Source organism: Amphimedon queenslandica, unplaced genomic scaffold, assembly GCF_000090795.2.
Source record: "Amphimedon queenslandica unplaced genomic scaffold, v1.1 AMPQUscaffold_12681, whole genome shotgun sequence".
Classification (NCBI taxonomy): Eukaryota; Metazoa; Porifera; class Demospongiae; order Haplosclerida; family Niphatidae; genus Amphimedon; species Amphimedon queenslandica.
The window spans coordinates 5,429-17,827 of NW_003547083.1; the positions used below are offsets into that span (position 1 = coordinate 5,429).

At 36.1% G+C, this 12,399-nt stretch overlaps 5 protein-coding genes and 1 long non-coding RNA gene across 10 annotated transcripts in view; 4 read left to right on the forward strand and 2 right to left on the reverse strand.

Moving 5' to 3' along the window:
• The window catches only part of LOC109587118 (uncharacterized), a 2,802-nt gene extending 1,732 nt beyond the window's left edge, over window positions 1-1,070 (forward strand). Inside the window, exon 3 of the mRNA XM_020003353.1 lies at window positions 795-1,070. Coding sequence (XP_019858912.1) covers window positions 795-973 — 179 coding nt within the window. The 3' untranslated portion in view covers window positions 974-1,070. The remainder of the gene's footprint in view (window positions 1-794) is intronic.
• LOC105314672 (synaptophysin-like protein 1) overlaps window positions 1-2,478 on the forward strand; it is a 7,396-nt gene extending 4,918 nt beyond the window's left edge. Inside the window, exons 1-2 of one of the 2 annotated variants that reach the window (XR_002187400.1) lie at window positions 1,781-1,966; window positions 2,311-2,478. Coding sequence is in view for 1 of the 2 variants with exons in the window: in XM_020003355.1 (XP_019858914.1) it covers window positions 2,311-2,403 (93 nt within the window). In the remaining variant the exon portion in view is untranslated. Of the gene's footprint in view, window positions 1-1,780; window positions 1,967-2,310 lie in introns of those variants that run through there. The other variant, XM_020003355.1, reaches the window with a different exon arrangement.
• LOC109587120 (uncharacterized) lies at window positions 134-459 on the reverse strand. Its single transcript, XR_002187401.1, has 2 exons — window positions 419-459; window positions 134-333 (listed from the first exon to the last, which is right to left on the reverse strand). It is a non-coding gene; the product is annotated as an uncharacterized LOC109587120 (long non-coding RNA).
• The window catches only part of LOC100637560 (U3 small nucleolar RNA-interacting protein 2-like), a 12,604-nt gene continuing 1,405 nt past the window's right edge, over window positions 1,201-12,399 (reverse strand). Inside the window, exons 3-14 of one of the 3 annotated variants that reach the window (XM_020003352.1) lie at window positions 9,400-9,509; window positions 6,434-6,513; window positions 6,270-6,311; window positions 6,054-6,180; window positions 5,582-5,694; window positions 5,431-5,523; window positions 5,256-5,356; window positions 5,007-5,138; window positions 4,897-4,959; window positions 4,704-4,824; window positions 1,356-1,435; window positions 1,201-1,279 (exon numbers count right to left, since the gene is read on the reverse strand). In XM_020003352.1, the coding sequence (XP_019858911.1) occupies window positions 4,746-4,824; window positions 4,897-4,959; window positions 5,007-5,138; window positions 5,256-5,356; window positions 5,431-5,523; window positions 5,582-5,694; window positions 6,054-6,180; window positions 6,270-6,311; window positions 6,434-6,513; window positions 9,400-9,509 (940 nt within the window). In that variant the 3' untranslated portion in view covers window positions 1,201-1,279; window positions 1,356-1,435; window positions 4,704-4,745. Of the gene's footprint in view, window positions 1,280-1,355; window positions 1,436-4,062; window positions 4,240-4,319; window positions 4,400-4,703; window positions 4,828-4,896; window positions 4,960-5,006; window positions 5,139-5,255; window positions 5,357-5,430; window positions 5,524-5,581; window positions 5,695-6,053; window positions 6,181-6,269; window positions 6,312-6,433; window positions 6,514-9,399; window positions 9,510-12,399 lie in introns of those variants that run through there. The other 2 variants (XM_020003350.1, XM_020003351.1) reach the window with 2 other exon arrangements.
• LOC109587116 (uncharacterized) lies at window positions 2,919-4,141 on the forward strand. The gene is made up of 3 exons (XM_020003348.1): window positions 2,919-3,300; window positions 3,366-3,686; window positions 3,733-4,141. Exons 1-3 carry the CDS (start codon window positions 2,919-2,921, stop codon window positions 3,957-3,959), a joined length of 930 nt encoding a protein of 309 aa, XP_019858907.1. The 3' UTR covers window positions 3,960-4,141.
• On the forward strand, window positions 9,949-12,251 carry LOC100637687 (uncharacterized). 2 transcript variants are annotated; one of them, XR_002187399.1, is made up of 4 exons: window positions 9,949-10,470; window positions 10,578-10,865; window positions 10,913-11,592; window positions 11,780-12,067. XR_002187399.1 is itself a non-coding variant. In XM_003390233.2 (3 exons), the coding sequence occupies exons 1-3, from the start codon at window positions 11,235-11,237 to the stop codon at window positions 12,149-12,151; spliced, it is 684 nt and encodes a 227-aa protein (XP_003390281.1). In that variant the 5' UTR covers window positions 11,143-11,234; the 3' UTR covers window positions 12,152-12,251. The 2 variants fall into 2 exon arrangements, 1 of the variants encoding a protein (XP_003390281.1); XM_003390233.2 differs by lacking the exons at window positions 9,949-10,470; window positions 10,578-10,865 and adding an exon at window positions 12,114-12,251 and having other exon boundaries at window positions 11,143-11,592.

Below are 12,399 nucleotides of genomic sequence, written 5' to 3' on the forward strand. Positions count from 1 at the left end.
AAAACATTATGGGTGTTGTTGCTAGAACTATTATTGTTGTTATCACTAGGTCACTATATTGCATTTGTATAGACGACTATTTATGTATTTACTCATACTTTTATGATATTAACAGTATATACACAATAATTAGAAACTATTTTGACGATAACAAAGATAATTATTGTAATTGACATCAATTTTTATCATAAATAAAATATTAAAATCATGTAACGATGGAAGTGTTTTACTTCATACTGGATGTTACTATTAAGAGCTAGTTACATGATACTGAGCTATTCCAGCACACTTATGTTTCTTGGAATGCTTCTTACATGTGATTAAAGACCAATCCTATGGTTTTAAGAAGTGAAAAGATGGTCATAATCATCCACACTCCAGCTGCAACATGACAACTGAGTGAGTTATTCCACCGTACCTGGTTCTGATGGACTGAGACTAAGTCTGATGATAGACACTATTCATAGGACTCAGCTGAATACACTTCTGTCTTCATGGCAATGGAGGGGCAAGCGCCTTGGCTCCTGAAAGCAAAATTTAGAAAAACGGGAATCGCCAATGGGTGAGAATATTCCTATGATAAAATGCTATAAAAGCCAAAACAGCAACCAAAGAGCTTACAGAAGAGATAAATAGAGTATACTGAAACAAAAGGACAGCTCAAAGTGGCTCCTACAGCTAGAATGGTTGGATAAAAGAGACGATTGTTTTACCACCACTTTGGTGGCGCGTTAATTAGAATCGCTTAACTGCAAAAGGTCCTTGATTGTTTAAAACTAAATTTAACTCCACAGGGGAATCACTGGACCACACTGACTACGTTGACCCTAGACAGGCACCACTTAACCCTAGTCAGCTGCCACTACCTGACCCTAGTCAGCCACCACCACCTTACTCTAGTCTGGTCTGTCACCACGAAACTGACCCTAGTGAGGTACCATCTGATCCTGAACCTAAAATTGACCATACATAGTTAATAGTCCTTGACCCTAACTGAAATTTAAAAACTTTAAGCCAGATATGGAAATGTTTAGAAACTTCTTTAAATAATAAGATGTTGTGTTATTATTGTGCTATTATTTTTTTGACAACGTTGAAACTAATGATTTTTTTAAATTTTCTAATTATTATTTTGTACATTAAATTTTAAATGAATAGATGCAATGCCATTCCTAATACTAGTGTCCTTCCACCATCTTCCTAACCTATGCTCCTGCCCAACTCCAGCTGCAAGATATCGTCCATCACTTGAGAATGATAGACTATTTATAAAACCAGGCTGCATAATGAAGGAGAGAGAGAGAGAGAGAAAATATAAGACATAGAACTATCTTCAAATATCTTCTTAGTCTTACCAGTGGAACAGTGAACAACTTCTCTAATGTCCTAAAGCTCTCCCCACACTTCCAGAAATGTATATTCCCATCTCTTGACCCTAAAAGGACATACAGTGACATGTACATGTATACACGGAATGACACAGCAAGATGACGTAGAGCATTTATTAGCAAAACATGTGCCTCATAAATAATGTTAGTGAAACAATGCTGAGATTAATAATGATTGCTTGTTTTTTAGAAACTATAAATTTGGTTCTCGATTATTATTGCATGCTCTAATACATATTGATCTCCTTATGCTACATTCAATATTTGTCTATGTAAATAAAAATTTAATCATTTTAATATTACTCTCAAAATTTATGTCCACAATAAATTATTATTACATGCATATGTCATTATTATTATTATTATTATTATTATTATTATTATTATTGTAGGATCTAGTATTTCATGTTGTTTGGGTTCTCTGTTGGTTTATAGCATCAGTCGAATGGGCTGTTGTTCAAAACAAAATGAAAAGCTACATCAAGACTAAAGTCATCCGTGATAAATATCTGGCAGATAGTTGTACCGATACAACATACAATGAACCAGGATCTTATGCACAGGCTGCCATTGCTGATGTTAGTTTTATTATTATTTTTAATAACGTTCGTGTCAATATTAATGCAGCAATTTTTTTGGATGTACACGTACAGTGTAGCCTCTATATAATGGACACTTGAAAGTGTCTCTGTTATACAGAGGTGTCCTTTATGTGGAGGTTATTTTATACAGTAAGGAATGTAATTGGTACACTAGGTGCTGTCTGTTAAATGGAGGTGTATGCTATAGAGAGTGTCCATTAAGAGATACTATACTATGGGAGCTGTCCTGGCATTTAGTGCTACCATTGTAGCTGTCCAAATTACCTGTGATTTTGTATAAATCATTATAATTATTATGATTCTTTTATTTTGATATGTAGGTATTTGGTTTTACAAGTATCGTTCTGTGGGGTGTTAATATATTCTGGGTGGTCATTGACACCAGCTTCTACTTGCAATGGAAAGCAAAGTGAAGCAGCTCTGGAGAATACAATCAAATATGAAGGAACTTACTTTTTTCATATGATTGTGTTGATAGATATTATTGGGACTGTTTGTTGTGTAGTGACCTTTGTTTAAAATTTTTTGAATATTGTTAAGGTCTATACTCTATTATACTCTCTTCCTGTCTCATGAAATGTTGCAACAGTGTTGTAAGGCCTGGTTTCTATATAGCCAATTAGCCATACAACAGCCTTAAGGTGGGCATCCACTATGCAACTTTGTTGCCAGTACCTTTGATGTGGTTGTGCAACATGTTGCATGAAGTTGAGACTCTCTCTACTTCATGCATGCCCACCTTTACAACACTGTTGCAACTATCATGGAGATAGAAATCAGGTCTATCTCTACAACAGACTCAACAGTCGTATGCTAGCCACAGAATCAATACAACAGCTGCAACTAGCTCTATATGGAAACCAGGCTTGATAAGATTTAAAGATCTATATATATATATAATCTTACTTCACTCTTCGCCAGTTACATCATGAGCAACGGTCCAGAACAGCAGCAGCAAGAAGCTCTAGAATTTCAAGAGACTGAAGACACAGCACCTCGCACAACACAAATGAATTCTAACGATAATATTGAATTCGCCGTTTTTTATGAGTACAAGGACAGGCTTGCTGATAATCTGGTCTTCTCACTTTCAGATCTAGCATTACGAGCAGCAGGGAAAAAATTGATAGCTAGTGCAGCCGCAGTATCAGCTGACAAAGTGGGGAAGACTACCACACAGAAAGAAAGAGCAACTTTTCTGATAGGTATGGTAATGAATAAGATGGATAGGAATTTGCAAGAAGCTGCTTACGTTATGCAAAAATTTCTTGAAAGCATTGATAAACATGCACAACTCCATAAATTCCTCAGTAAGTGTGTGTGTATATCTAAAGACCTAGAGATGACCTGCATTTATCATAATTTTGCACAATAGGTAAAAAATACGAGGAGATTAGAAATCAGATGACACAGCCTGAAAAGGAAATCCTCAAAAGTTTGCAGGCACAAATTGCCTTAAACTTGGAATTTGATTTAAACTCTGTCGCTGGAAAACTGCTGAAATCTGGTATCATTACGCCTGCACAACACAAAGTCTTAATCAACCCTGCAGCTAGATTCGAAGATCTAGCTATCGATAAAGTACTGGATGAGATTGGTGCATTAATCAAAACAGAAAAAAGAAATTTTCAAGTCTTTGTTGATGATGTTCTTGAAGAGATCGGAGGACCTGCAGAAACACTTGCGGAGAAAATGAGTAAGTATATTTGATTGATTGTTTAAAATTAAAGTTAACTCCACAGGGGTATCACTGGGCGACAACCTTAGTCAGGCACCACCTTACCCTAGTCCGGCACCATCTTACTCTAGTCTGGCACCATCTTACTCTAGTCTGGCACCATCTTACTCTAGTCTGGCACCATCTTACTCTAGTCCGGCACCATCTTACTCTGGTCAGCCACCACCTCACCCTAGTTCGGTAACACCTGACTCTGACTCTGATGAGAGTGAGTCTATTGATATTAACTAAAATGAAGAAACTTTAAGCCAGATACTAAAATGTTTAGAAATTTCTTTAAATAATAAGATGTTGTGTTATTATTGTGCTATTATTTCTTTTTTTGACAATGTTGAAACTAATGATTCTTTCTAATTTTCTAATTATTATTTTTTACATTTAAAGAAATGAATGCAATGCCATTCCTAATACTAGTGTCCTTCCACCATCATCCTAACCTATGCTCCTGCCCAACTCCAGCTGCAAGATATCGTCCATCACTTGAGAATGATAGACTATTTATAAAACCAGGCTACATAATGAAGGAGAGAGAGAGAGAGAAAGAGGAGGGAAGATATAAGACATAGAAATTATCTTCAAATATCTTCTTACCAGTGGAATGGTGAACAATTTCTCCAATGTTCTAAAGCTCTCCCCACACTTCCAGAAATGTATATACCCATCTCTTGACCCTAAAAGGACATACAGTAACATGTACACTAGATTGCATGTACATATGTACACGGAATGACACAGCAAGATGACGTAGACCATTTATTAGCAACATGCTCCACATAAATAATGTTAGTAAAACAATGCTCAGATTAAGTCACTGACTGTAAAGGAATGCAATCAGATTCATATACCAGTACAACATAGCAGGCAAATATAATTTTACTAATGTCAATTTATACAATACAGATTAGTCAATAGCATTTAATAGCATGGATCCATGGTGAATAGGTAAGAGGGTATGACTATAACAACAAAACTTACCAGAGGCAACAAGATCAGAGTGTGGTAGAGCAGTTACTGCTGTTATCCAAAATCAGCAGAATCATGGGAGGAACTCTTGAGAACCTGTGGCTTCTTTTTAGAACTATTCCACAAAGCTACACTACTGGGATAAAGGAAAGAGGGAGAGAGAGGGGGGGAAAGGAGATAAGTAACAGTAAAAGGACTAATGTACCCGTCCTGTGATCCTGACACAAAGTTCTTATCATTAATCATCTTCACAGTATCAATAGATGACCTACAGTATAATAGCATTATAGTACTCATATATTAATGATCCTTTACTTGTGTCCATGATACACTAAATGTGACTCTTCAATGATCTTCCAAACTCTGATAGTCTTATCCACACCAGCTGTTATTGGATGCTCTTGCGAGAGACAGTCTATTGCGATTATACCATCTTGATGACCAAAACTAACACAAAAACAGGAGCATATCTTTAGTATTACTACTATCATCATTACTATTATTACAAGCAAGAGTAGATTATCACTATCATTAGTTCACTATATACTATTTATTATCATGTACAGTGTTTCAACGTATGTCATTTCACTGATGTTCCAAACTTTCACTGTCCTATCTAAAGAAGAGCTAAACAACTGATTCACTCCGTGTTGGAAAACTAAACCCTGAGAGAAGAGCAACGAGAAAAAACAGAAATAAAATTATAAATTCACATAATGGATTATGTTCTACAGCTTACAGTAACAGAATTCTTATGTCCCCTGAATGTATGCAAATGAATGCAAGTGAGAGGATTCCACATATGAATGAGGTTATCAGTTCCACCACTAGCCTACACATACACAACAACACCAGGTGTTACCAGTTATGTCTTTCCCTCTCCTTCTCACCAAATACATTCCATCAGTACTAACTGCTAATGCTAATACATGCCCAGTGTGACCAGGGGCTCCTTCCTTCCCTCTTGTTATCATTACCTCCTTGACCCCTTTCTCAACATTCCCTTTAAATAAATAAAGAGGGACAGTTCACAATATGTACACATTAAAACACATATTCATCACCATCATAATATTACATTATAGCTTTCTGATAACAGTTTCCTGTAGAGATGACATATAAAATAGCTTGTAATAATCTTTTGTGTAGTATAGAGTAACGGGATATCACCGTCACTTTAATTAAATACTACTCTGTCTCTCTCTCTCGTAGCAGCTGCAATAACCCATACACTATAATAGGCTTCCATTCACTCACACATTAACCATATATAGCATAGGAACATAGTACATTATGAAATAGTTCAAATGTCAGTGATCACTCATTGTCACCAAACATGTTGTGTACTATACATGTACTTACATTTTATGATACATGAGTCCTTGCTGCCAGTAAATGCGTATCTGCCGTCAGGAGTGAGTGCTAAAGATGTCACTGACAATCTGTGACCTTTAAAGAATCTAATGGACTCCAAAGGAGGAGCTGTACACTGAGAGAGAGGGAGAGAGAAGGAGAGAGAGGGGAGGGAGAGAGAGAGAGAAGTCATAAATAAGATAATGCTTAAGCTGATGTTTATACTTGATCAGCAACAGCTTTGTGTATCCTTCCTGATTTCTCTAGCTAATGAAAACAAAGAGTCGTTTACAATATCAATAACAATTCATCACTTCTCCCTCCAGCTCCCTCTCTCTCTCTCTCTCTCTCCTTTCACTCCTACATCCTTTTAACATTCTATTCCTCACTGCTTTCTCTTGCAGCCTACGACCAATGGCATCATTATCAACATCATCATCTTCATCTTCTTCAGTTGAAGATCCTCTTTCTAAAACATAACAAAAAACAATTACTATTTTGAAAATGCTTTACTGATAGTAGCCTAATACTAATATTACATGCAGTGTGACAGGACACTACTAATATTACTAATAAACAAGTAATGTCATTGCAGATATTTGTGGATGCTTCTTAGCAAGTGGTATAGTAAACAGAATAAGCTTGCGTTGTTAAAGTAAACATGTGCAGTAGTCAATGTAAGCATTTTAGGAGGAAGTGTGTACTATTATCAGTAAAAGAATTGTAAAAATCCAACTCTGACTAGAGTCAACTCAAAACTTGATAGTGTAATTTACCTTTGTTTCCATTCCATTGATTGCACTCAGCCCTATTAGTTGCAGTAAAACCAGCCACCAATGATAATAATAGCTATAAAGGCCTTTTCAGACTGGCAAAAGCAATGCGCATTAATCGTGTTCACCTGGACTTTGCAAAGCCTTTATAATTGAAATAATGCTTATAAAAGATAGTTTGACTGCATGTCTTAGTTCTATAATGGATGTCATGGCCTACTTGTTGTGTACATTTCACTCAAGCCACTTTTTTAGCTTAACTCTGTTAAATTAGGCCAACATTTTTTATTGTACTGATAGGTTATTGTTTACTAGTTGTAGTGGGGCTATTATTTAGAACTTGTGTCAAGTAGAAGAGCTGTTATATTATATTGGTTTTTCAAGCCCCACCTTTCTAGCCAATTTTTCTTTGTAATACCGTAGGTCGGGATATATTCGCGGCTGCAATTATTCGCGGTCATAAAAAATTCAATTAAAAACCATGGAAACTGTTAGAGCGTTGCTATGACAATTAAGACCACGTGTTTAGTGTTCAGCTATTCATCTGTTCTTTAGCAGCTATAGTGGAGCCATTCACCAATAGCGAGTCCTTCTCTATCTGTTAACTTCTTGTATGGACCGCTACCTCAAAGCTCTTTCAGCCTCTTTGCTGCAAATTGTTGCTGGTCCGCGTGCTGGTGATAATAAACCACGCCCAAGTCAATAAACACTAACTAGAATGGGTGGAGAGTCCCAAAATACGGCGAGGCACTAGTTCTGTACAGAACCGGTAAAGCAGCTCCAAAGAGCCCAAGGCTTAGTGACACAAGAAGAACAACAGCTCAAGAACACTGCAGCAAGGTGCTTTTCTTCACTATCGCGCCGTTTTCAATTAAAATAACACCTCGGTTTCCATGGTTTTTAATTGAAATTTTTTTATGACCGCGAATAATTGCAGCCGCGAATATATCCCGACCTACGGTACTTGACTTAAGTGGAACTTTTTCTATATGGTTTTGTAGCTTGAGAATAGGTAGTTATAGTGGGCCTATTCTCAAAAGGAGTGTATTTTTAGTTTTGGTGCAATAGTGTTGTCAAAGTCATCATTTTTAAGGGACAAGAGATGGGAACGTCATGCATTGGTAGACTGCATATACTAAAAGAAAAGGAAAATTTCAGCAATTATAATGCATGATAAATGTCAAGTTTTATTGTATTATTTTACATAAAATCTCACTTTTTATTGGGGCGAGCCTGAGCTCGCCCCACTCTAGCTATACTCTCAGTCACGCCCGTCTGTCCCTCTGTCTGTCTGTCTGTCTGTCCTCGTACGTCACCCCTATTTATGCATAGATCTAATACGGTAGATAGATACTATGCATTACCAATGCAATTTTCAATTTTTCATTGAAAGTGGGAGCGCCGGAGCGGTCACAGTAAAATAAAAATGGCAACCAACACACTGGAAGAATTCATGAGCTTTCTAGCAGCAATATAAGGCAGATACCGTCCAAAGACTTCCCCAGCAGCTATAGAAGGTTTTAAATTCAATTAATAACCTATGAAGCTCGTCTTTACTGATGCAATTGCTATTAAAACTGTGAAAGTCAATCAAGCTTTTTCTCAGTCATCTTAATATTGGATAATATTATATCTAAAGCTAAGTAAAGCATCTTTACAGACATTTATAGGCAAGAAATGTGTATGTGAAACTAGAAGACTAAAAGTTTATTAATTTTATCAGCAGCATTAAACTTTCATCACAGATGTAAATCATGTTTGCTATGCCTAAATCATGATGCATGCTTTGAAATCATCGGGAGTAGATTATAGATGGATAGATCCAGTGCCATAATTGCTTTGCCAGCTTAGGCTCGCCCCTTAATGTTCTACATTGCTTCTAGTAATTTATCATTGTTTTAATTTTATTCTGAATGAAAAACGTAATATGACGTACTCCGGATTAATTGAATTAATTGATTAATTAATTCAATTAAGACCACCATCTTAATTGATCCTCTTTAAAAAGATCCTCTTTCTAAAACATAACAAAAACAATTACTATTTTTAAAATGCTTCCCTGATAGTAACCTTATACTAATATTACCATACAGTGTGACAGGACACTACTAATATTACTAATAAACAAGTAATGTCATTGCAGATATTTGTGGATGCTTCTTAGCGAGTGGTATAGTAAACATATGGAGCGTGCGTTGTTAAAAGTAAACACGCACCGCAGTCAATGTAAGCATTTTAGGAGGAAGTGTGTACTATTATCAGTAAAAGAATTGGCATTGCATACATTACAATGAATGGCAGTGTCACGTACAGAGCTAGTGTATGTACATGTACATGTAATGAACATTGTAAGTAGCGCTAGTATAATCAAAGGACAACAGCTATCACTTGATCCTGTATACTAACATTAAATGGAAAATATTATGACTATCCTTGAAAACAAGTTTGTGTATGCATGTTCAAATGGTAGTATCAATGACAGACATGCTGTATTGAGCTACCCTAATGATAAACACATATAGTTCATACAGTTATATCATGTACATGTAGTGATGATGGCATGAATGTGTGGGTGTGCTTACCTTCAGCTTTCAGCTGCTGAAGGTAATCTTTAGCAAGGCGTAGTCTCTTCTCTGGTGCTGTCTCCTCTCTATCACTGAAATCTTCATCAATACCAAGAGATTGGTAATCTCTATATGCACAAAAAAAAGATTTTTATCCAATGTTTGATATGATCTAGTTATCAATTATTTAAAATAACTATTATTAGTAAGCGGTCTAAGTTCTTAGAATAATGTCAGTCATGAGTTAACAGGATAAAGTTGGGGTTATCCCAGGGAAAGTACCAGCCAACCAACTCTGCTACATGTGCAATAATTAAAGAGTCTATCTCCCACTTTCAGTCACAATAACTATAGGCTATGTATAGTGCCATAATTTGGACAACTTTATTTAAAGACATCTTTAGACATAAACAATAATTTTCATTGTAAAAATGCATGAATGTCACTCATTACTATCAGTCTTGACATACATTCCCACACATCATAAGGGAGTTGATCAATGAAATGAATGAATACACTTAAAAGATTATCATATACTTGCATAAGGAGAGCCAGTAGACAGATTAAGGACAACCAAAGAGAAGGGGAATGAAGACACTTGTGCCATAAGAAATGAATACATGTATTAAATTACTTTACAGGTAAGTAACTCCTACACAAAAAGGAGGAGCTACCCACTGCTATATAAAAGAAGAGGCAAAGAAGGAAGAGACAAGAGTCAGGAATAAGGTCAAATGAATCTCCAAATGGATCAGAAGTTGCTGGAAAAGATGAAGACAGAAGCCAAAACAAATGAAGCCATGGCAATCCTAATGCGCATGGATCAGCTACACAGTGGTCTGTCAGCATCAATACTGACAATAGCTTCGAAATGCTATGCAAAAGGCATGATAGATGAAGATATCTACGATTGGATGTTTGATGGTGAATGGAAACCTGACAATGCAAGAGCACAGTTACTTGTTAGATGCATTGAAAAAAGGCTTAAAGAAATGGATGCAACGAATGTTGGAACAACAATCAGAAGTTTTGCAGAAGTGATAAGAAAAGAAGGCAGTCTTGGTCTTGAGCAGATAGCTCAACAATTGGGTAAGAAAAGTTTAAATTTGATATCTAATATAAACAGACCTTTTTGATGAGAAATGTTTATTTTGCTTTAATTTATTTTTAATGATGCAAACTCATTTACAATGTAGATAGTTGCAAAACTGCTGAAGATTTTAGAGATATTTCTGATACAATATCCACTGGCATTGCTTCATCTCTGACTACCATTGCAATGGGAGCAGTGGCCAACGGAATAATCTCTTTTTCAGAGTGTGTGGCATGCACTCAAGGAGATGCTACTGCAGAGGCTAGGCGTACACAACTTGTCCTCCAGCAAATATTCCATGGAGCAGCTGAGAACCCTAAGGTACTATACGACTTTATGAAGATTCTTGAGAAAAAAGGAAAACCAATTAGCAACCAATGTGACGGAATAAGTAAAGCAACTTTATTGTGATTCTTGATAAATATATCTATTACACAGATATGGTACTGAGACAGTTGTCAGCAAATACTGGTCAAGAGGGTATAGATGGTGATGATGATGCAGATGAAAAAATTGATGTCAACTGAATTTCATAAATATTAACTTTGTTAAACTTTTCTATAAATAAATATATTTTTCTACTTTAAAATGAAATGACTCAAAAATGAAAAGCACAGCATAGCATAGCATATAATGTGCTGACACATATGCATGACATCATATACTCAATGAATCCATTTAACTGAGCAGGAAACTAAAAGACAGATAGACAGATTAGGAAAAACAAGAGGAAAGAGAGCAAGAAAGAGAGAGAGAAAGCATGGGAGACCAACTACTTGAAGTTGATAGGAAGATGAAGGAAGAAGCAACCAATAAAGAAGGAAGGGCATTCCTTGAGAACATCTCCAGACTAGAGCTGGGCCTGTCATCCACCATAACAACAGTAGCTCTGCACTGCTATTCCAAAGAGCTCATTCCTGGTGAAGTCTATGAAGGAATGTTTGAAGGAGAATGGAATCCAGAGTATTCAAGAGCTCTGTACTTCCTCAATCGTGTGCACAAGAAACTGAGACAATATGAAGACCTTGATGACACTGGAGCTGTGAAAAGAACCATCACAACTCTTGCCAGCATAATAAGAAGTGACAGTGCCCTAGAGCACATAGCCAAAATACTAGGTAAAGCTATAACCAAATGATAATAAGAGAATGCATGCTTGATACTTTATCTACAGTATACAAGCTACAGTGTTATTTCAAATATGTGATAATAATATGAATTCCCTGTAACTCCCTCATTGAAAGAAAGCATTGTTGCATGAATTTAGCTTAGTCTAGCTTAAATACATTTTTGTTTATATTTCAGACAGATGCTCCACTGCTACACAATTCAAAATGAATTCTCCTAACATATATCAAGGCATACAGACATCACTGATTAGCATTGCAATGGGAGCAGCTGCAAAAAATATCATCACATATTCCGAGTGTCAGGCCTGCGTTCAAGGAGACGCCAATGCAGAAGGAAGACGTACAAGAATGGTGCTCAACGAGATTTACAAAGGAATAAACGAGGACTCAAAAGTATTGGGGAAATTTCTAGATATACTGAGGAAAATGGGACCGCCTACTAGCAATTACTGCAAACCAATAGGTATGTATAATGAGTCTGTTGTTGTTGATAATTTTGTATCTCATAGAACAAAAGTTGGGACAAGATGAGACAGATCATCGTTAAAAATTCACTCTGCCACTACTACATGATAGCTGAACTATATCTTTTGTATAATGTTCCATTTTATTAGACAAAATAGACACATTAAAAATACAGACGAAAAGAGTTACAAAATATTTTTCTCTAGTGGATAATATCATATTTAATTTTCATACCATATTAATTTTGATAATGATTTATGCAATGTAAAGCCTGTACATTGTTATGACAATAAAGCCAACAAATTACACCACATCACATGACCAATAGCT